This window comes from Crinia signifera, chromosome 1 (genome assembly GCF_055691185.1).
Source record: "Crinia signifera chromosome 1, ASM5569118v1, whole genome shotgun sequence".
NCBI classification, from domain to species: Eukaryota; Metazoa; Chordata; class Amphibia; order Anura; family Myobatrachidae; genus Crinia; species Crinia signifera.
This window is the reverse complement of record NC_139217.1, coordinates 335,682,158-335,707,451: the sequence shown is the minus strand read 5'-3', so window position 1 is coordinate 335,707,451 and position 25,294 is coordinate 335,682,158. Positions and strand designations below refer to the sequence as shown.

Here is a 25,294-nt window from a genome sequence, read left to right as displayed (position 1 = left end):
CACGAGGGAGAATAGCTGGTGGCCGTCGGGCCCCTGTGTGTTGGGGTTTTGACTGTCGGGATCCCAACGTCGGGCAAATGACTGTCGCATCTCTCACAGTGACGTTGGCATTTTTAGCAGATATTTTGCTAATTATATTATTTTCAAAGATGTTGGCACTCAAAGGGTTAAAACACAGGATATAAGGCCACATTAATAACATAGAACATGAAAAAATACCTATATTTCTTTTTGCATATAGGCCAATTGGCAGTTCAGTAGGTCTTGTTGATTTCAGTAATGCAAATAATCCAATGCGTTTCATTAAAAGGCTTCTTCAGAGGTGTTTACTTTCTTCTAAAGTCCTAATTGGCTATGTTTTGTAATCATTTTGGTGGCTGCCCTAGATCCCATAAATCACCTCTTTTGAATTATTTATAAATACATCACTTGAGTTGTAATGAATTTACTTCTAGTTAGTAGGATGAGCTTTCTAAGCTATTGAATAGAAAACCTTTGGTATATAGCTAACCAAGTGATAAGTAGCAGAGTCCTTGGTTAGTCTCTTCTCTATGAGATATAGCAATATGTGTCCCATCTGTACCCACACTCTTCAAACAAGCACAGAATGGAGACTACTCACCTACTTCCTTGAAACACACCTGCTTTGTGCATCCATCCATATGATAGCCTTGGAATTGCAGTCCAGAAATACCTGTTTAATGTCCACTGCAGATCTGCATATGGTGCTCGCTCCATCACTTAAAATACTCTGAAATGCATGTGCAGACCTCATCTGTTTTTGCCGCATACGCAGCCTGCAGAACGCCATGTGTGACTGATCTGCATTTGCACTCTTGTCCATCTTAAAATCAGGTCATTGATGTGTGTTTGTAGCACAGGGGCAATGTGTTTTAAGTGAATAACGTGTGATAAATGGTTGTTCTTTGTCTGTAAACACAGAGATTCGAGAAGCCTTCAAGGTGTTTGATCGCGATGGAAATGGATTCATCTCCAAGCAGGAGCTGGGCACTGCAATGAGGTCTTTGGGGTATATGCCCAATGAAGTGGAACTGGAGGTTATTATACAGAGGCTGGATATGGATGGTAAGGCACTGTCCGTACTTCATGGTAGTGTACAGTCCAGAGCAGATCAATTCATATTTTATACCTGTTCTCAAGGATGTTAAACTGGTTCTATTTCTCTCTCTATAGATATATATCCTTATTACAGTTAAGTAGCTGATATTGACTTAAGTAGAACCTTTTTTTTTGCTTATAAAGTTTTACATTTTAAATAATCTACGTGTCATTGCTATAAACTAATAGACAAGTGTATGAACTACATAGAGTAGATTGTACTTCAGTAGATTGTACTTTGCTACATCGTTTTTATAAAAGGTTACAGTTATGTAACACCTCTTTAGAAGTAAGTGATATCCCAAAAGTATTACCCTACTTGGCATGACAAATAGTGTGTTAGGATAAGTATGATTTATGTATGACCTGCTCAGATCTCTCTGATGGTTCTAGTCTTTTGGACCATTGGAGTCAATTTGGGAAAAATCTCTACTGTGAAGCACATTTGTAAGTTCTGATGTAGTATGTTGTTGAGTCCAAGCTCTTGCTTATTTGACTGTCATTGGGGGTTTAGACATTAGCCAGTCCCTTTTTACTGTACTGAGACCAACGAGATGCTGAGTATAATAGTATGATACCTGAGTATAATAGCATGAATACTGTGAGGGAGAGATCGGAGATCTGGGGGGGGGGGGGGGGGGATCTGGGCAAAGTGTAATGAACCCAATTGGGGAGTACAATAACAAAAACTCTAGAAAGGAGGCTTACCAGATTTAATGCTGAGTCAGAGGGATTAAAACATACAGAGCGTAGCAGTGTAAAAGTGACAGGTTTAGAAGCAGAGTAACAATGGTTACGCGTGTCAGCTCTTCAGACTTTCGATGTGACCTTCTGACTTCATGTTAAATGTACTAAATAACTGTGCAGTAAAGAAAAAAAGTGATGTCATAAAGAAGTATATATAGCATGTAGCTATTTCATTTAACTGATGTTAGTGTACCAAGCTACAAGACCTGTGTCATCTGATCATCCACTACCTTATAAAGTAACTCTATATACACACTAAAAGATTTATCTGTCCAATCTGCCTGGTGGGCAGCACAGACGGTGTAATGGTTAGCATTGCTGCCTCACAGCACTGAGGCCATAGGTTTGATTCCCACCATGGCATTCACTTGAAATCCACAAGAGCCTGAGATCTGAGCCAACCTGGGAGTGACAGATGTATGTTCCATACGGATGCAGATACTGCATACCACATGACTGTGACCCGAGGCAGATGCGGAACTACCATTGGTCATCAGGTGCAGTGCACCTGGGCCCCTGAGAACTAAGGGGCACACTGCTGCCACTGTCACCCTCTTCCTGTCGCCCACTGTTTTTGCCTGTGACATTCTGCTTCCCCCTGCCTCTCGCTGTCACCCTCTTCCTTTCCTTTTCACCCACTGTCATGTTGCATATTGTGAACTTGGTTTGGGGTGGAGGAGGGGGGCCCAAATTACATTTTTGCACCTATGCTCACCACTCATAAGTTCCACCACTGACCAGAGGGTTACAGTTGCATTCAGGCGGGGATCTACAGTATACTTTTAATTAATCTTGTCTTACAGCACAGCAGACACTGCCCAGGGGTCTCAGAGTGCCCAGGCTCATCAACAGGTCGGCACTCAATAAATCTAGACTGTAGCAGACAGCATAATCAATGTAAGATATTTGAATCTGGTAAAGCTACTATACAGGAAATACAAACAGCAGGGGATAGCGATCACAGCCACACAATTTGAAGGGAGGCGATTTACCCAACCCCCTGGATCTGCCCATGGTTACATGTGGAGTAATTGCAGTAGACGTGTTTTGCTTACTTGTTTACTTAATGCGCCTCCTCTCTGGGAGAAGCCACTCTGTAGGAGACTCTCTGCAGCATTTCCGGGTGCGGGGAAGGAGCTTGATGTCATTAAGCCCCACCCCATTACAGTAAATGCCGCAATTCTAGGATCGCAATTTGCATGGGGCTGATGTGGGGGTCCAGGTAAATGTGAAAGGCTTGCCCATCCTTTCAGTGGGCTGAGAGGGGACCTGATTTTTATGGTGTTTTTCCTACTGCTAGAAATTGTGGGAGAGATATACTACACCTTGGAAACTAATAAAGTAGAGAGAGATAAAGTACCTGGCAATCAGCTCCTTGTTTCCGCAGACACACCTCCTTTTCGACACTTTGCAGGCGGAACATTAAATTCCGCCTGTTGAGAACCTGTCGAGCTGGGCGAAAATGAAGGAAGTTCCGACAGTCGGAACACAAGATTGAATACCCCCCTATATTGTCAATGATCGCATGTATGGAGGGGGACCCAATGACATACCTGAACAATATCATTCCGTGTGTTTGCACTATATCATTCGCCAAGGAGTTCCGATTATATCGTTCATAAACAATATTCTCTCGTGCAAGTATTCCCTACCCCGGTCCTTGCGGCGCACTAGCAGTGCAGGTTTTAGTAATATGCTGGATTCAGAAACGGTGGTTAACTCAAAATAAATTAGGTCATCATGAAGTCACCTTGGGGCCAATTTAGACCTGTTCATACGGGTCCGAATTTGGCCCCTTCTCCAAAATTTTCAGGGTCTGTGCATGCCCGAATATGCCTATGCGCAAACCCTGGGAGCGAATGGCTGCGGTCAGTTTCAAGAGGACAGGAGTGCTCCAGGAGGTGCAGCAAGGGTGCGGGCAGTGGGCAGCAGCATGTTATAAGAGTCCCCATAAAAATGCTGGGTGTTCACCTGGGAATGCAGGCATGGTGATGTCTGCATGGGGAGGGCAGCACACATCACATGACGTCAGCGCCCGCCCAAAATTTGTCCATCTCCGGCCAAGATAAAAGTCAGTTCAGATTGACATTTATCTGCGAGCAGCAGAAAAATTCGATAGGTCAACAGTGTTTAGGTCAACAGTCAGTCGTTCGACCACAGCTTTTGGGTGCGGATGTTTGATTGTCATTTGCTCCAATACATTTCCAGATTTTTGTTCCCACCAGACAGATTGGACAGATATATCTTTAGGTGTGTATCCTGCTGAATGGATTTTATCTGGGGCAGGCTAGTTAAGTAGCTATTGAAGTAAAGAACTTAAATATCCACACTGGTTCCCTCTGGGAAAAGCCCACAATCTGTAGGCTGCCTGCTGACCTAGGGCAGTATGGGATGCGTGTAAAGTGGCAGATTCAGGTCCTATGGGCCTAATTCATGTTTGTATGCACATGCAACTGCTATTTCAATTCTCTAGGCTACAGAGCTGCTCAATTTAGCACTGGCCTCATCTACAAACAGACACTTTTCTGTCAATCTCAGGCAGATGTAACGTGCAGAGAGAGTTAAGGCCCATACACACGTTGAGATTTGTGCTAAGTGATTTAGGCTAGGTAATTTCCCTTGAACTTCCTGGTGTCTAAATGGCCCATACACATATAACTAATCTGCTAAGTGATCTAACTAAATTGTGCCTCCATGCACATGTGTCAGCACGCACAGGACCGCAACGTGTGTATGCTTCTTTAGATTTGGGCGAGTTATTTTGTTTCTTTGCAGGGTAAATACTGAACATCTTATTTTTACATTTGAGATTGAACACACCTCACGCCAATATAAAGGTGCCTACACTTGTTTGGGTCCCGTGCATGGTTATCTGATATCTGCGGTTGTGGGGATCCCACGGAGTGTTGGCATCTGCAAGCGGTGAGGGGCGTGGTAGTGTCTGTACATGCACAGACGACAGAGGGGGTCATTAATAACCCATGGGAGTTCGCTTAGTCCGTTGGTGGGAGCATACATTCTGAGAGATATCACTTACAACAGGGTTGCCAACCTGACCCTCTCCTTCAGGGAGAAAATGCTCTGTTCCTGGACATCCCTGATAACATATGATTGCAATCACCTGTGGGGAGCTGGTTAATTGATAAGAAAGATGTTTCACCACAGGTGATGGTAATCATACATTACCAGGGAAGTCCAGGAACAGAGCATCTTCTCCCTGAAGGAGAGGGTCAGGTAGGCAACCCTGACTTACAAGGTATAAAATGAGTAATATCACAGTCATTTTATCGCCCAGTGTGTATGGAGCTTAACTCTCTGCATATATTACATTTGCCCCACCTGCAGTACATATGGTTATGTCCATTTGAGAAAGATTTTGCTTTGCAATCACGGGGCATGCTCAGTCTGCCTATATTTGCTCCATTGAGTGATAATTGGTCATTGAGTACAGATATGATTTGGGCCCAATGTCCCTTTACTGAATAGACAGTGTACTGTAATGTAGTCCAGTCACATCATTTTGCTGTGCACATACAGTAATGTGACCAACCCTGTTTATAGTTCATACAGTTTTTATGTCCAGAGTCTCAGGGGGCATCTAAGGGGGCAGCAGTCTAGGGCAGGGATGAAATTATTGCCGGTGCATTGCACCGGAGCCCAAGGAGTTCCTGGGGCCCTCTGCTGACTGCACCGCATGCCGCCGCCATTTCCATATTATTTTTTTAATCCTTAAGTGTGGCACAGTGGCAGCCTTGGTGCGTGGGCCGGTGGAAGGGAGGTTATGTGAACGAACCGGACAGGATTCCGTAGGGGTATCGTGACGGCAGACAGGCATAAATGCAGCCCCAATGTCTGCATCCATGCCAGTGAAGGCAGGAGGATGGTGGTCCTGTTAGTTACCAGCATAGCAACAGGGAGCCAATCGCAAGGCTGCCTGTTGCTGAATGGGGGGGGGGGGCAAAGCAAATTTGTTCCCCTGGGCCCACAACTAGGGTTACCACCTCATCCCTTTAATTCCGGACACATATTAATTACACAGGTTCTGTGGCTGGCTGACTTCAAGACTCCATTTCAACTGTTGTTTTTAAACAGCCATGAAGACTCCATTTCAACAGTTTTTTTTTTAATCAGCCACAGAACCTGTGTAATTAATATGTGTCGGGAATTAAAGGGATGATGTGGTAACCCTACCCACAACTCTCTAGTTCCGCCTCTGATCCAGGGAAAGCTACACGGAGACAGTGGGCATGTGTTGGCAGCAGTGTGACACACAGCATCTATTCACCAGTGAGTAACTCAACAGCGAGAGACTCACAAATACCCCCACCCCCCCCCCCCCTTCCCCACTGCGGTCCTTTGGTGAGACAGTCCCAAAAATATGGTACTGTTATGCAAAAATCGGGGCAGTTGAGAGGCATGGTACAGAGTGGGGAGGGAAAGTCAGAGCTGCAGGGTGAACTCTGGCCGTAAATTGCTGGTCAACATGGATGAAGGCCGACAGGTGTCAAGGTCGACATGGTTTTAGGTCGACAAATGCGTTAGGTCGACATGTGATTTTTCACTGTTTTTTGATCCGACATGTGCCGACAGGAGGTATTTCATGCCCTACCATACACTAGGGTGTGGTGGGAGAATAAAATAGTGTGCCGAGTGCAGCGAGGCACCGTGCCTGAAGCGAGCGATGTGAGGGGCTGCGGTTGAGTTCCAACTGTGTCCATGTCGACTGTGTTGACATTCGGGTAAAAAAACTGTGAAAAAAAACTCATGTCGACCTAACCCATATTGACCTAACGCATTTGTCAACCTAAACCCATGTCGACCTAGACACCTGTCGACTTTCACCCATGTCGACTTAGAACCCTATCGACCTTGCTGCCTGTCGACTCAACGGTGTCCACCTAATGACTGTCGACCTAAGTCGGGTTGACAATACGATCCACACTCAAACTGCTGCATGTGCTGCTGGAGACTTTTATGTCACTATAGCTGTGTCCAGTGTTATTATATGGCAGTTGAATCTACATTGGCAGAAATTTACTAAGATGTGTATTCTACTTCAAATGTGATGTTGCTATGGGCAACCAATCAGAATCTACTTCTTATTTATTTAGCACCCACTAGAAGATAGTAGATCAGATCTGATTGGTTGCCCATAGCAACATCACATGTGAAGTAGAATAAACATCTTAGTAAATTTATCCCATTGTGTCTTATTCTGCATATACCAGGCGGTATTCTCACTTAAGTTAGTATGTATTAGTTTAAAAATCTTATCCTGTTTAGTCTAAGAAGCGCCTCTTGAAAATATCAAACAATACGGTAAAACAGAGCTTGGCCCATTTTTTTCTACCATTCAGAAATAACATTAATGACCATTGATGGTTTGCCACCAGTGGTCAAGATGGTCAGAGCAGCTGCTGATTGTGTGATTCTTCTTTTAATAATAGCAACTCCAGCAGCGAAGTTGGCTGCCCAGCAATGGTGAATGCCAGGATCAGCAGCTGCTTTGATGGGAAAGAGGAACTCATTTGTAAAGCGCAAAGGAATGTGCTGCACTATATAAGAAGCTAAATAAATACATATTTCAAACTATGAGGAAGGGAAAAACACATTCTATGCTATAGGAAGGGGGATGCTCATTACTTTTAATACTAAATGGAGGCACACGGCTTGATTCTGATTGACTTATAGTCTTTGTGGAGGGGGGTGAAAATATATATTTCTAGTACAGGTATATGTCATAGCACAGGTATTTCTAGTACAGGTATATGTCATAGCACAGGTATATGTCATAGCACAGGTATTTCTAGTACAGGTATATGTCATAGCAGTTATTTCTAGTACAGGTATATGTCATAGCACAGGTATTTCTAGTACAGGTATATGTCATAGCACAGGTATTTCTAGTACAGGTATATGTCATAGCACAGGTATTTCTAGTACAGGTATATGTCATAGCACAGGTATTTCTAGTACAGGTATATGTCACAGCACAGTTATTTCTAGTACAGGTATATGTCACAGCACAGGTGTTTCTAGTATAGATATATATCACAGCACAGTTATTTCTAGCACAGGTATATGTCACAGCACAGGTATTTCTAGTACAGGTATATGTCACAGCACAGGTATTTCTAGCACAGGTGTATGTCATAGCACACACAGGTATATGTCACAGCACAGGTATTTCTAGTACAGGTATATGTCATAGCACAGGTATTTCTAGTATAGATATATGTCACAGCACAGGTATTTCTAGTACAGGTATATGTCATAGCACAGGTATTTCTAGTATAGATATATATCACAGCACAGTTATTTTTAGCACAGGTGTATGTCATAGCACAGGTATTTCTAGTATAGGTATATGTCCTATAGATTGTAAGCTTGCAGCAGGGCCCTCTTACCTCCAAGTCTGTTTGTTGTTACCCAGTTTGTTCTATCACTGTCTACTATTGTAAAGCATAATGGAATCTGCTGCGCTATACAAGAAACTTATGGGAGGGGGGATCTTAGAATGCACACCCAAGATACATGAGGTGCTATCATGCTGGGACTTGTAGTTCTGCAAAGAAAAATACATGGTGCAGATGCACACTCCATATTATTAATCAATAATAGAGGCTCTTGGTATATTAATTGGCCAAGAAATATTTGCCCACCAACCAGCTTCACGGTGGCCTCATTTCTGGTGGGTCCCTAATACTAAGGGGGGTATGCAATCGCCGTCGAGCATCTCCCGTAGGTCGAGCTGACCGAGAACGGGACCGGGTCACGGCGGGCGAGCAAGCTTGCCTGCCGTGACCTGAAGATTGAATACCCCCCTAAGTTTGAATCTGGGGCGCGGAACCCCGAAAAGGTTGGCATAGGCCAGTCACCCCAAAGCAGCACACAAGTGAAACACTAAGCTAAAGGTGTGTTAATAAGTAAGTAGCAGAAGCTAGAGGTTAAAAAGTGAAGTGCTAGAAAGTATAATATATTAGTGTAAAATAAATAGTGCAAAATAAATGTTAGGGTGTGCCACCCCGAAAGCAACTCAGCCACACCAACCCAAGGGGAGCCGCACCCCAAATCCATCCCCAAGACTATTTCTTGGCCAATTAATATACCAAGAGCCTCTATTATTGACTATATAAGAAACTGTAAATAAATAAACACAGGTATTTCTAGCACAGGTGTATGTCATAGCACAGGTATTTCTAGTACAGGTATATGTCACAGCACAGGTATTTCTAGCACAGGTGTATGTCATAGCACACACAGGTATATGTCACAGCACAGGTATTTCTAGTACAGGTATATGTCACAGCACAGGTATTTCTAGTACAGGTATATGTCATAGCACAGGTATTTCTAGTATAGATATATATCACAGCACAGGTATTTTTAGCACAGGTGTATGTCATAGCACAGGTATTTCTAGTATAGTTATATGTCCTATAGATTGTAAGCTTGCAGCAGGGCCCTCTTACCTCCAAGTCTGTTTGTTGTTACCCAGTTTGTTCTATCACTGTCTACTATTGTAAAGCATAATGGAATCTGCTGCGCTATATAAGAAACTGTAAATAAATGTAACAGCACAGGAATTTCTAGTACAGGTATATGTCACAGCACAGGTATTTCTAGTAGAGGTATATGTCACAGCACAGTTATTTCACAGGTATATGTCACAGCACAGGTATTTCTAGTACAGGTATATGTCACAACACAGGTATTTCACATATATATGTCACAGCACAGGTATTTCTAGTACAGGTATATGTCAAAGCGCAGATATTTCTAGTACAGGTATATATCACAGCACAGGTACTTTACAGGTATATGTCACAGCACAGGTATTTTTAGTACAGGTATATGTCACAGAACAGGTATTTCACAGGTATATGCCACAGCACAGGTATTTCATAGGTATATGTCACAGCACATGTATTTCTAGTATAGATATATGTCACAGCACAGTTATTTCTAGCACAGGTATATGTCATAGCACAGGTATTTCTAGTATAGGTATATGTTATAGCACAGGTATTTCTAGTATAGGTATATGTCCTATAGATTGTAAGCTTGCAGCAGGGCCCTCTTACCTCCAAGTCTGTTTGTTGTTACCCAGTTTGTTCTATCACTGTCTACAATTGTAAAGCGCAACGGAATCTGCTGCACTATATAAGTAACAATAAATAAATAATTTTAACAGCCCAGGTATTTCTAGTACAGGTATATGTCACAGCACAGGTATTTCTAGTATAGGTATATGTAACAGCACAGTTATTTCTAGTACAGGTATACATCACAGCACAGGTATATGTCACAGACCAGTTATTTCTAGTACAGGTATATGTCACAGCACAGGAATTTCTGGTTTTCTTTACTTTCACGGCGCCACTAGAAATCGCGGGCATCGCGGCCATTGAATGCACTAAAAATCGGGTGCGACGCGACCGACGCGATGCCCGCAATTTCCCATAGGGAACAATGTTAAATTTCTCAAGTGACCCGATTTTACTGTTCAATGCCTCAATTGACACGATTTTTCCATAGGAAACAATGTTAAATGGCCCACAGAGGCCAAATAGGCACCCTCAAGTGTGAAATGGCCCCCACAATTGTTAACGCCACCCCACGATCAACGTGAACGGCGGCGGTACGCGTCCTACGACCTTTTCATACCCCCACTATCCACGTCGGCGTGGAGTTGAGAATAGAATAGTGTGGCGAGCGCAGCGAGCCACCGAGCCCGAAGCGTGGCGAGGGGACGCGGATACCTTCACAGGGTCTGCCACCCGGCAGATTCCCCACACAGATTCCCCAGCACCGGGGTAGCAGGCCGGGTGCCAGACGGGGTCCCGACAGTGTGCTGAGCGATTTTGCTGAGCGTTCTGAGCAATCTAGCATTGGTCAGAAAGTCTCTAGGTGTGTAGGCCTTTTAAAGTAGTGCTGGGGAATCTGTGTGGGGACCCGGCCTGCTACCCCGGTGCTGGGGAATCTGTCTGGGGAATCTGCTCGCGTGGCGAGCGCAGCGAGCCCCGCGAGGGGACGCGGATACCTTCAAAGGATACCTTCACGCGGATACCTTCATTCGCGTCCCCATCCGCGTCCTTCATCCGATACCTTCATCCACGCTTCAGGCTCGGTGGCTCGCTGCGCTCGCCACACTATTCTATTCTCAACTCCACGCCGACGTGGATAGTGGGGGTATGAAAAGGTCGTAGGACGCGTACCGCTGGCGCTCGCCACGCTTCGGGTTCACGTTGATCGTGGGGTGGCGTTAACAATTGTGGGGGCCATTTCACACTTCAGGGTGGCTATTTGGCCTCTGTGGGCCATTTAACATTGATTCCTATGGAAAAATCGTGTCAATTGAGGCATTGAACAGAAAAATCGGGTCAATTGAGAAATTTAACATTGGTCCCTATGGGAAATCGCGGGCATCGCGTCGATCGCGTCGCACCCGATTTTTTAGTGCATTCAATGCCCGCGATGACCGCGATATCCTATCTAGTGGCGCCGTGAAAGTAAAGAAGTACCGAATTTCTAGTACAGGTATATGTCACAGCACAGATATTTCTAGTACAGGTATATGTCACAGTACAGGTATTTCTAGTACAGGTATATATCACAGCACAGGTACTTTACAGGTATATGTCACAGCACAGGTATTTTTAGTACAGGTATATGTCATAGCACAGCTATTTTTAGTACAGGTGTATGTCACAGCTCTGGTATTTCTAGTACAGGTATACATCACAGCACAGGTATTTCTAATACAGGTATAGGTCACAACACAGGTGTTTCTAGTACAGGTATATGTCATAGGACAGTTATTTCTATATATGGTTTATTTAATAAAAAAAAAGAGAACCTCTGTGAGTTGCAGAGAAGACTGGCACATTCTTTTTTTTATGTCCCATTTTATCCCAAGCTGTAAATCACACAGGCTTCAAGAGAACCTCTTTATGAGATCCAGCAGGGAATATTTGCTGCAGCCTATTTATCAATTGTATTATTAATCAGCCTGCCATATTTAAAATTTATCTGCATTGTTTTGTAATCTGTAAACCTTATTTGTGAATGTCATATCTGCTCAACTTGTGTTGTTATTCTTTGTAATACACATTTAAGATATCTAAATTTCTCTGCATTGTCAAACAAAAGTTCAGAGAATGTAGTAACATTAAAAGTGTGTTTTGTAGGTCTTCAAACCCCCCCTCCCCCCCACTCCCCTGTTTTTTTGCACAACCTTCTGCACTTTACTAAAGAGGCCCCCAAGCTAAAATATTTGCCCACCACTACTTTAAAAGGCCTACACACCTAGAGACTTTCTGACCAATGCTAGATTGCTCAGAACGCTCAGCAAAATCGCTCAGCACACTGGCCCTTATTCTAATCGGAACGGTACGGCCCGCGTGCGGCCGTACCGCCGATGTTTTAACACTGCACATGCGCAGAGGTGAATCTGCGCATGTGCAGCCCCCTTCGCCGCAGACGGATTTCGTCCGCCGCAAAGGGGGCGGATAGGGGCGTGAGAGGCATCATGCCCTCATTTCCCTATGTGTACGCCCCGCGTTTCATGGGCGTTCCCATGCAAACGCGGGGCGTATGCATGGTAATGAGGGCATGACGCCCTCATTACCATGACATGGGGGCGGAAAGCTGACGTCGCCGGATGTCAGCTTTCAGCCCCCATACAAGCTACCACACGGACGATTGTCCGTGTGGTCTTAGCTTGCGGGAGCTGCCGCGGCGTGCGGGCCTGCCTTCGATGGTCGACGACCATCGAATGCAGGGGGCAGCTCCCACCATGGTGGAGGCGTAGCCTCCACCATTTTAATGCGGATCGCCAGCCGTCCGTGTACGGACGGCCGTGGCGATCCGTCTGGTGGGCGGCCCTTGGTTTGTGCGGTCGGAGCCCCGTGTGCGGCTCTGACCGCACCAACCAGAATAAGGGCCACTGTCGGGACCCCGTCTGGCACCCGGCCTGCTACCCCGGTGCTGGGGAATCTGGCGATCAAAAGACTGACCCCCTCCCAACTCGACCTCTCCACTCTTCACTCTTCACAAGATCTGCGTCCCTCATCCACAGTCATTACTAGATTTAATTCACAATTGCAGGACTTTCATCGGGCAGCACCCACACTATGTAATGCCCTCCCATGCACAATAAGACGCTTCTCCAGCCTCCAAACTTTTAAGCATTCCCTGAAAACTCACCTCTTCAGGCAAGCCTATGAAATTCCTGAACCACCCACATAGACTTCAAAAGCTTTCATTCTAAGTACATCCCACCAGGACTGTTCTTTGTAATCTGGTGGGACCTCTATGCTATAGATGAGTGGTTCTCAGACTTAGTTCACGTTTTCCAGGTCACCCAAAAAGGTGCGCTCATTACTGACTGACACATTTTAAAAGATCTGTGAGGAAACCTGCAAAACTGCACTGTGTGGGTCCTGGGCACCGATTTTGAGAACCTGTGCTATAGTCTAGATCAGGCATTCCCAACCACGGTCCTCAAGGCACACCAACAGTGCAGGTTTTAGTTATATCCAGGCTTCAGCACAGATGGTTTAATCAGAATCACTCAGGTACTAATTAAGTCATCTGTGCTCAAGCCTGGATATCACTAAAACCTGCACTGTTGGTGTGCCTTGAGGACCGTGGTTGGGAATGCCTGGTCTAGATAGTACCTATCCTTATGTATCCTTCCTTTTTCCCTATAGATTGTAAGCTTGCGAGCAGAGCCTTCCAACCTCTATCTCTGTCTGTGATTACCCAGTGGAATGTGCTGCACTATATTACAAAATAGTGTTAACTCTAGAAATTGTGCCGGGCAGGGCGCCGGGGGGGGGGGCGGTCCGGGGCCGCCGACGGCACACTTGTGGGTGGTCCCGGACCGCCGACGTCACTAAAGTGGGCGGGCCGGACCGCCGACGTCACTAAAGTGGGCGGACCGGGCCGCCTACGTCACTAAAGTGGGCGGGCCTGGCCGCCGGCGTCACTAAAGGGGGCAGGCCCGGCCGCGCCGAAGATGCTGTCACCACAGGGGGAAGGTGCCTTGATGCCGGGGAAGCGCCGGGCATCGCCGCCTAAGGTGGCGCTGGACTTCCCCGTGCAAGGAGTCGGGCAGGCACCAGGCTGTTTTAGTGGGGCGCTGCTAGAGGGGCAGGGTGCATTTTGCCCTTTAAAAAACGGGCAGGGCGCAGCGCCCCGCTAAAACAGCCTAGCGGGAACACAACAAAATGTAAATAAAAAATGAATCTGTAGACCATAGGCTGCAATGCGCTACCGCCATATTCAGATGATAGTTGTGCGGGTACTAAAATCCAAAATGCTGTGCATTCTGGATATTGGTAAATTGGTCAGCAACGGTTCTATATAGGATGCAGCTGCTTTTGGAATGGAGGGATTGTAGTAGGCATCCTAGATACCTGCTGCGGTCCCTCCTTCATACATATGGGGATACTTCGTATTTGTGGCTAATCCCTGAAAATTGTGATCAGAGAAATAGTTGCAAATATGTCATGCTAAATGGGCCACTAAGCTCTGATACATTGTGTTACATGTGAAATCACACAAACGTTAGTTGGTGTTGGTTAAATCCCAGTTTTAATCGTATGCATGATATAGGAGCAGAATTATCACCATCGGCATATGAGGATGCAGATATGATGTGATAAAGTTGATAATTGATTACATCTCATTGGTGTATCAATTATCACATGCAGGGACAGAGCTTGTGACAAAGCTCAGTCCCTGCAAATGCCCTCCGCAGCATTATCTGGGTATTATTTTATTATTATTGTTTAGTTATATGGGGTCACAAGGGTTCCTCAGCACATAACAGAAAACATAATAGAGCAAAAACAAGAAAACAATGACTTAAGCTGTGTACACAATGGGCGATTCCCAGCATGGCCGATATTGTTCATTATATCGGCTGTGCAATGGAATCACGATATAGTGCATACACTATGGGCGGCATTCAATGCCACGGCGAGGGGTTTTTCTATGGTGTGGATGGCTTATTTTTGTCAAGGAAATGCTAAACTCGCCGTCAAACCCCCTTGCCGTATTCAATGTTAGGGAGAAATCCTCGCCATCAGAGGATGGTGAGGGCCTCCTTAAATGGTGAGGTTTTCCGCAAATGCAGCGAGTCCATTGCATTTTGTGGCGATTCCCGCCGTTTTAATGGCCACACTCGCTGTTTCCACCTCGCCAAAGGAACCAGTGTTGTGGACACAGGGAGGGGGTTGAATACTCTGACGGCGAGCTATCGGCACTGCTCACTGTCATAGTTCGCTGTCAGACAATTGAATACCGCCCATTGACTGATATCGGTAATGGTATCAGTTATTGACATGAAATGCCCCCCCCCCCCCCGGTTCAGTACACGCAGTCATTGACTGTCAAGATTGAGCTGTATGTACAGATGATAGGATTGCGCATCGTTAACGACATTGAGTGTACACACTGGACAATTTGCACTATGGATCATTAACGATAATAGGTTGAACTCGATAAACTAACATCTTTTTTCAACCTTATTACTATGTTACTATGATATCGTCCATATCGTTAATGATATATAGCCCAGTGTGTACCCTATATTACAGTCCAAGGCAATTTAGGCCAAGTACATGGTAAATAAAGAATGCAATCACGGACAGAACACTAAAGTAACAGGGTAACAAATACCTAATGTTAGGTACTATTAAAAGGAGCATGGAGTCTAGCCCTGCTCACGAGAGCTTTCATTATTACAGTCAATTTCATGAAAAATAATCGAAATTTGTACTGTGCATGCCACCAGTGCCCTCTCCCATACTCACCTACATACAGGGACCAATGATCCCTGCTGCAGAATGTGCTGACTGTGATAAGACCCTGTGTTGTTGCTTCACAGCATCACTTTACTGCACCAGGGGTCACAGAGCAGCGCAGGAGGGCCTGATACAGCCCTTGGGTGTAAGAATTTTTATGCGATTACTGTACTTTAATTTAATTTAGTTCTAAATCCCAGTGCGAAAAAACAAAAACGCGCCCCCTTCCCATACATAATGCGCTAGTGAATAAATTCTGCGTGTCGAAGGCGCGCTCGCCAAAAACTGTGTGGCTTAATAAAAAGGGTGTGTGGCTTAGTATAAGGGCATGGTCTAGCAAGAAAACAGTTACCTTACACCTCACTTTTGCAACCTGCATGACCAAACATTGGTTACTGCAGGAATAGCCTCCTAAGTTGGCAGGCTGACGGCCACACAGTGACCTAGTATGCCTCACAAATGAAGCCCATACAATGACAGGCTACTTAAATCATTATATACTGTTTATCTGTAATGCCAATTACACATTATGCTGCACACCGTGATGCCAATTACACATTATGCTGCACACCTTGATGCCAATTGCACATTACGCTCCACACCGTGATGCCAATTACACATTACGCCCCACCTCATGATGCCCATTACACATTATGCCGCACACCATGATGCCCATTACGCCACACACAACCCCACACTGTGATGGCAATTACACAATACTCCACACATGTTAATGCCCATTACACAGTGCCGCAGCCACATGCCACTAATTGGATGTGGCCAATGAAAATGGGGGCATGATACACATATGCCCCCAGTAGTGCAGTTCCAGATACACATATGCCCCCACAGTGCCAGATACACATATGCCCCCACAGTGCCACATATGCCCCAGTGCTACATATGCCCCCTAGTGCCAGATACACATATGCCCCCCACAGTGGCAGGTATGCCCCTACAGTGCATGAAACACATATGCCCCCACAGTGCCAGAATTTCCCACCAGCAACTCACAATTGTTGCTGCTGCTAGCACCATCTGATGTTGTTGGGGGGGGGGGGGTGGTATGCACCTCCCATGCCATCACCCCCATCCAGTGTCCCCCCCCGCTTCAAGTTCAAAAGGGGAGAGGAGGTGAGGTGAGCGCTCAGCTGCTTCAGCGCATCGCACGTATCTCCTTCCCTACACTGTGTCCACTGTCCCTTTGCCATCAGCCAGTCATACCTTGCGGGCTAACTCCTGATTAGCTGCAGGGCCACGAGCTCTGGTTGGCTTGCGGGCCAGCAGCCAATCAGGAGCTGGCCCACAAGTTCTGGTTGGCTAACGGCCCAGTCACAGGAACAGAGTGAGGGGAAGGACTATGAGAGACTCGCAATGTGCTCTTTTCCTTCTGAAGGGAAGCGGCAGTGGAGGGAGCTGGCGCCCGGTCAGATATAACAGAGGCGGACAAGCCATGCAGACACGTCCCACGCCCCAGGCGGCTGCACGGCTTGTCCGCCTCTAGAAACATCCCTGCTCCCGTGGCACCATCGATATAGTTAACAATATCAATGTTGCCGGGGATCGCCCAGTGTGTACCCAGCTATGTGTAATAATGTGAAATCACACTACTATTAGTAATTGGTGTTGGTTAAATCTAAAGGGGCATACACACGGGCCATTTCAGCCCTTTTTCTAAGCGATCTGATTAGATCACTTAGAAAAGGAGCACGGAACGCTCCGTGTATGCACCAGAGTGATGCCAGTGTGCGGTCCCGCGCTTCGCTATCGAAAGCATGTCGCTCAGCTAAAAGCTGGGTCAGGACAAGACAAGAGTCTGATAGCAACAGAATATGCTGCGCTATATAAGAAACTAAATAAATAAATAATAGGAATCCAAGTTTTTTCATCATGGATATTGCGCCAAGGAAGCTGATTATGCAGAAGGACAAGACCTAGACATAAATCAACGTGAATTAACAAACCAGGGTCAGGGAAGGCACAAATTGTTAGGAATCTGTATAGCAGGCGGAAGTCAGGGGCACCAGCATACAGGCAGAGTCAGGGATCTGTATAACAGGCGGAAGTCAGGGGCACCAGCATACAGGCAGAGTCTAGAACAAGCTAGGTCAGTAACAGTAACATAGACAGAATAGCACAGGCTAAAACAATCTGGTGTTTAGGCATAAAAAAAAAGAAACCGATTGCGCTGGTTACATATATGTTCACAGTGGTGGCAGTGGAGTATGCCATACAACTAGCCATGGTGACACAGAGGCATTTGTAGAGTCTTTTGCATTGCTCACCATCTCACAGGAGAGACACACAGGGATGCATCCATACACAATGGAGGATGAACATGATATGGTTTGCCCCAAGGTCATAGTTCAGGAAATAACATTTCTATGTCAGTCAATACAGTAATTTTCCCTGTGAGACTTCTGAATCAACGATGTGACAAATTCTTGCTGATTCTCTTGAACTTTGAATGTATGGAATACACCCATTATTGTCTCTGTGTGATTTTTATTTTTTGTCCTCCAGGGGATGGTCAGGTGGACTTTGAGGAGTTTGTGACATTATTGGGACCAAAGATCACAACTTCTGGGATCCCCGATAAGTTTCGTGGAGCTGACTTTGACACTGTGTTTTGGAAGGTATTGTGAATGGTTTTTCAAATCTGTACACTAGAAATGTCTACATTCATAACAGCACACGACTTGAGTGCTGACACATAGCCAACTTGAGTGTAAACAATCTTGTCATTATAATAAAATGTAGATGAAGTGTTACATTATTTCTTGGAGCAGTGTCAGATGCTTTGAACACTAGTGTTATTCTTGTCAGTACAGGACGAGGTGAAGACTGAATTCTACTCCCCTGATAAACAACAAATACTGAGCTCTAAAGATGCTGTTTGGCAAAAAAGAACTGATGTAATGTACCTGTGTGGTACCACCCTAAGCATAGGCGTGTGCAGCACATTTTAATAGGGGGTGCACCGTCAAAGGGGTGTGCATCGCTCCATCAATTGGGCGTGTCTAACACCGCCAATTAGGCATGTCTACCATCATCGATTGGCACTGGCTACAATATATATCTCAGCCACACCATAATCTTCTGCCTACATTAGTTCAGTTTTAATCTTCTAATTACTCTGTGTGACAGTACATGCAAATAAAGTCATAAACATATATGGATTACGCAGGTATGTAGTAATATGAAAATGGTCTAGGACAATTAATAATGCAAAACACACTTTATTGATTGATAGGTGCTCCTTTTAATGGAATACAGTTCTAAAAAGCAAAAGTATTTTGCTGGTATTGCTAGCAGCAGAGGTGTTTATAAGGTTGGGCACTGCATTAGGGGGTGCCTGTGCACCCCTAACACTCAATGTGCGCACACCTATGACCCTAAGGAGTTTCTATTTTCTATCAGTGAACTGGCGCAGGAAGCATTCTTTCTTACAGCATAACTTGAATCAGACAGAACAGGGAGTAGAAGGGCCAAACATGTACTGTAACACTATGTTCACACTGCTAGTGTGAACTACCCGGCTTTTATAAAATAAAAAACCTGTGTTAAAAGGCAAATTACCCAGGAATTTGCCTAGCAGTAGGAATGGGGTATAAAATGCCTCTTAAAGGTGCTTACATCCGCCTTCTTACCTGGAAGCTTCGCCTAAAGGAGTAACAACACAAACTAAAAAACCATAGCTGATGTTTTAAAGAGAAATTAAGGGGTTTATTCAGACCTGATCTGCACATTTGCAGAGCCCTGTGACCAGGTAAGCGCCACAAAGAGTAAAATCATGCCTTGTGAAATTATTACAGTCCTGCGATTACCTGCAATGTCATTCTGGCGTTGGAAGGCCTCAAACTGCTGCATATTGGTCTCCTTCCAAATCCCCATGAACTCCACAAACTGCTGCTGACGGTCTGCAGCCTGCACCCCATGCTGCTCGATCCTGTCCAGCATCTCCAACAACCTGCCATCATATGAGGCCAGTGGATGGGTGTGGCGTATTGGTGGAGGCTGGACCACTTGCTCCACTTGTGGCTCTGAAGAGGAAGATGCTGCCGGTTCATCAGGTGCTTCTGCTTCTTCTAGGATCAAAATTGAAACCAATGTCACCATCACATACACAAACAATCTCTCTTACCACAAACAATGCATTACTGTGACTTACCATCAAAAGCACCAGCAAAGACCTCCGCCGGGAGCTCACTATCCATATTGGATACCCCCCTGACCTCGACCACATCAATGACAGCCAACGCGTCCTGCTCCAGGGGGGTATATTCCAAACTGGATGGGATAGGCCCCATCCCGGTGGACATGCTGTGGTTGTACCGGTCAGTCATCTTCCTCTTCAGTCCAGTTTTGCAGTCTGACCACCTACAAATTTGTGCTAGTGAACATCATTACTACGTAACATTTCCTAGTGTGGGTGATATTATTATTTTTATGCATACGTTTGACACACACACATTAATGTCTCCATTATGAGGCATTTCAGTGTCTCATCTCATTCATTAGGCTGCTAAATGCACATACATATCTCACTATGCAGAAATGACAGCAGCCATGGCCAAATTATCCACATCCACCTGTTGTGAAAATACACATCCCACCATAGCTTGACAGTGTTGATATTATGGATTAATTTAACTATGGGAAGGCATGCTGGGATGTGCAGTTTCTCAACAGCTACATGTGCACAGTTTGGACATCCTTGTTTCAGTAGCATCATATGGAACATGTTACTACAACTCTTTTTCAACAACACACTTTCTGTTGTCCCATCACATACTTCACATGAGCAGAACTGTGCCCATAACCTCACATCACACCAATGGTGCATGTTTTATATATTAATGTGGGTTATTAGACATGGTTGTGTTCACATGTGTCATTGAAGTGTAGCACTATCTACAAACACACCTTTCTATTTTCCAACTGGCTTCCTGGTAGGCAATTCAATCCATTATCGTGCTCTGGGCACTAAAATTCTAATTTCTGCCTCTTGAAATGCAGGGTTTCGCTTTTTGGTGGTGGTATCCTGCTCAGTACTCGGCCTAGATGGTGCAGGTCGTTTTCTGGTGGCTCTCACCATGCAGCTGCTGGGTCACACATGTTTGGAGAGATGCAACCTCTTGTTCTGGCTGGTTGCTTGGCCCTTGTGTAGCTGGTGGCGTTGCAGTAGTGCCTGTTAGTGAGGGACCCCCTTGCTCTTGGGCCCTCCTTGTCCTCTCCTGCTCCCTCTGCCTTAACCTTTCAAGCAGGGATTCTGCTCTTGCTCTCTGTAGAGCGTCCTCAGCTGCGGAATCATCTGAGCTAGACATGTTTGCAGCAATTATGGCCTGCATCTGACTGGAGATTTATATGGTAAACTCCCGCCTTGAACAAGGGGGCGTATATTTTTCCCCGCAATGTAGTAGCTAATTTACGCCGATATTTTCCGCCGATAATTCCCGCTTAAATTACGCAGGTCTCAACGCACCTGAGCATTCACCTGTACATGCACATACACAGGTTGTTGACCATTGTGTGCTACATGGTTAAATGTGTGCACATGTCACTCCAATAATGAGTGCTTTCAGGTGGTCTCTGTTGGAGTACGTGTATGCTTTCTTAAACAAATTTAAAAACATACCAACGTTACAATGCTTTCATTACATTTGTTATGAGTAATAATTTGTCATACACCAACATGTTGTATGTGCGTTGTTATCAGCGTATGTATTAGTAGATGGTTGCGTGTATAATTTTTCGCACACTGTATATACAGTACGTCTCTCTACATTGAAAGCATAATGTATGTTATGGTGTGCATATCGGAACGGGCCGCGAAAGTTTTTATTCGCATACATATTGTTAATGTAAGATGGATTAATAAAGTTAAATATAAAAAAAACTAGGTTTTAGACCAATCAGCAACCACCAAAAGTTATATATGTACCTGCAATTAATAACTGCGCCATTGCCAATATGTCTTCTGCAAGGGCTAACCCCTTTTCAAATGAGGAGCTGCAGGCGTTGGTCCAAGTCATGGACCAGCGCCTGGGGCCCAGGGGCCCATATGTATCAAACAATGAGAAGCGGCGGGTGTATAACGCTGCCCGCCGCTTAATCTACGCCCGGACCGGCGTCCGCAGAAGCCTGGGGCAGGTGGAGCGGCGCTGGTCTGACCTGCGGCGACGGCAGCCAGAGCTGCTAAGCACAATTCGGCGCCATATTGGGCGATGTAAGTATATATTTACAAATATGTCTGCGTTTGTTAGAAATTATTTCTGTAGTTTATAAAAATATGTGCATGAGTATGTGGGTGTATATGGGGGGTATATGGGGGGTATATGTATACGGTCTGATTTTGTGTGTAGCATATCTATTGGTTAGTATGATAAATGTATTAAATATATCTTAAATGTTCATTTGTAATGTTATGAACATGACTAATGTGAATTTTTCTTTCCCCCATTTTCATGAAACCCAACCTTCAATTTCTATACCATCAACATGAACATTTCAGCACGCACCAGGGCACGCATGGCAGCCCGTGAGGAGGCAGCTCGGCAGGAGGCAGCTCGGCAGGAGGCAGCCTGGGAGGAGGCCGAAATGCAGCAGGAAGAAGAGGAGGAGACATTGGGGCCTGCTGGTGCCCACCCCATATCCACCTCACCTTCCACCAGCCACTCCCCTACCCCCACCCACTCCCCTACCCCCACCCACTCCCCTACCCCCACCCACTCCACTACCCCCACCCACTCCACCACCCACACCCCACTCCCCATCCCCTCCCCACCCCATTTCCAACCCCCCCTACAACTCCCCACCACCCACCCCCAAGCCTTACCAATCCCCACTCCAACCCACTACCTCTATCCCAACTCCCATCCCCCTTACTCCTGACCCCCCCATCCAGATACAGAGGACACCCATCCAGCGGAGACCAGGATGGCACAACGAGCCGTAAGTAAATAATGTGCCTAATGTTTACATACACATAAACAATCACAACACCCACATATGTGTATCCAACATCATCATTAGTTGCAACATATCACTGCAGGTCGACCCTGAGGTGTGGCGTGTCCTCCTCCAGGAACAAGGGTCCCCTTGGTGTATTTTTTGAGTGTGGGCACGCCTCACCCTTTGAGTAATTGACATAACAGTACATCCAATGACATATCCTACAGTAGTGGTATTGAAGTTATGTGGGCCCAGCTGTTGTGTAACTACACTTCCCAGCATGATGTGGAACATTAATTTATAGATTGGTTTGTTAATAGTGTGTGAGGCCATGCGGATGCATGCTTTTCTAAATTAGATGTAGGCCTATAATTTGTACAGCAATGGACAACATTTTACTAAGTAAGGAGTGGTTATGCCACAACAATGTCAGTACCCTTAACTAGCACAGGTGAGGTTAGAGGTGATTCCCCCACCACAAACCTCCCAATTGTGATAGAGCATACATTCATCCAATAAGGAGGAATTTATTTCATTTCATGTAATATGTACAGTATGTGTGTGAAAACATAATACTAATTAGTACCGTGTTCACAGCATACCCATCTTCAATGTAATTGAAAAATGTATGTGGCCTTCACACTTAACTCACAAATTCATATTATGTTACAATGCAACAAACATTTGTGTATATGATATATTAAATATAATGTTTTTTTTCCCTTCACTACAGACACAGAACAGCACCAGGATGAAGTTGGGCAAATTCTTCGGGAAATTTTCCTGACATTATTTTATTTAAACATTCTTTTTGGCCAACTGGAGGCCCTCCTTTAATTTTTTTTATCCCCCCTTACTCTGTTTTGTTCAAATAAAAGTTTTTGTAAAGTTAGAAGTTGCCTGTCTTTTTAATCATAAATATGTGAGAGGGTTTGTAAGGGAAGGTACATACAGATGTGTAATGTAAGTTATATTGGTAATTTGAGGTGAGGGGTAACGAATGATGTGTGAATGTGTGTGTTTTTGGGTTAAATAACACATAGTGAAAAGGCATGATTTTTTTATTGTTGTTAGATGAAAACATCACACATAACATCAGGGTAGGTATACATATTACAAAATCGGATTAAACTAATTATTTACATAATTTAATACATACACAGAAACACCACCATGACTTTATTTAAAAGTAAAAGCAATGTGGGGACACATAGATAGTGAATAAAATGCAACATTAGAACATAATAAATATACATGTAAGGAGGGGTAAAATGTATTTTTATTAGGCTGTTCATTAAGGTAGACAATTGAGGTAATATAAAACAATAATTGAATAACAATTAGAGTTTCATTTAATTGGCTTAATCATAGTTGAAAGGCTAGATTAGCAGGTCCATATATGTGAAGGGTATGCCAGCGTGCACGGACGTACGCACACTCTCACGATCGGTGACATACGCTGAGTTTTCCATTGAAAACAATCGAGACCCGTCCGTGCACGGTGGCGTACGCTCAGATAGCCGCAAGATGTTGGTGGGAAAACGGACGAGAGACATCTGTAAATGGTGGCGTACGCTCTGTTGTACGCCAGTTGTCGGAGTCTAAGCGGTGATCCGTCCGTGTACGGTGGCGTACGCTCAAGTGTACGCCACTCCCCTTTGTCGGTCTTTGTGGCCGTCCGTATGCGGAAGTTTTGTGGGTGGACTTTCGCTCACTGATACGGAATGTACGTACGTTTGGCCGCCTGAGCCAGAATAAGGTCCAGAATCACAAGTGAAATAATTAACTCCACCTACGGTTCTTATAAAATGTGTCTGTGAATAATTAGTACACCGGTGCACCTGTTGGGTTACCAGCAAATCATGCACTGCGTGGGGTAATGAGGACCGAGTTCCCTGACCACTGGTCTAGATAGACAGTCAAAAGGTCAACAGGGTCAAAAGTTTGACCAGAAAAAAAAAGATCGAAATGTAATAGGATGACAGGGTCAAAATGTCTATATTTATTTATTTATTTACAGTTTCTTATATAGCACAGCAGATTCCGTTGCGCTTGTCTATATGAAACAAGGTCGACATAAGTTTTTCGTAATTTTGTTTTTTTAATCAGCTTGTTCTTCTGTTGGCACAAAGGGAGAATATAATAGTGTGCAGAAAGCAGCGAGGCATCTATCCCAAAGCATGGCGAGGGAACACATTACACAACTTGAAGGTCCATGTCGACAGTTGTCGACATTGACAAAAAAAATGTGGAAAACTCATGTCGACCTTTTTCATGTCTCTTCATTTGACATGTCAACCATTTTACACTGTCGACATTTTGACCCGGCCGACCGATTGCATGTCGACCTTTTGGGGTGACCTGTGCAGCACTGAGGTAAGAAGCAGTCAGTAGTCTGGGCCTGCACATGTTACATTTGCCCCTCCTGCAGTGCACATGGTTTTTCCCATTTTGAGAACAAATTTACCCTGCAATTAATTAGGCCCTCTGTCTCCCGCCATCCCCTTCCTCTCCCTCTGATGCCACCTCTGCCACTCTGTGCTGATGCACATATTTAAGATGTTAGTTGTTTTTATGGAGGGGGTCTAGCCACTCCTACTCCCATTGGCCATGCCCCCTCCGATTAGCTGAGCCTGATAAAGCTATCAGTTTCCCTGGAT

At 45.0% G+C, this 25,294-nt stretch overlaps 1 protein-coding gene across 1 annotated transcript in view; it reads left to right on the top strand.

Moving 5' to 3' along the window:
- The window catches only part of CABP7 (calcium binding protein 7), a 117,473-nt gene that overhangs the window by 62,946 nt on the left and 29,233 nt on the right, over positions 1-25,294 (top strand). Inside the window, exons 2-3 of the mRNA XM_083145334.1 lie at positions 943-1,086; positions 18,204-18,316. Of these exons, the coding sequence (XP_083001460.1) occupies positions 943-1,086; positions 18,204-18,316 (257 nt within the window). The remainder of the gene's footprint in view (positions 1-942; positions 1,087-18,203; positions 18,317-25,294) is intronic.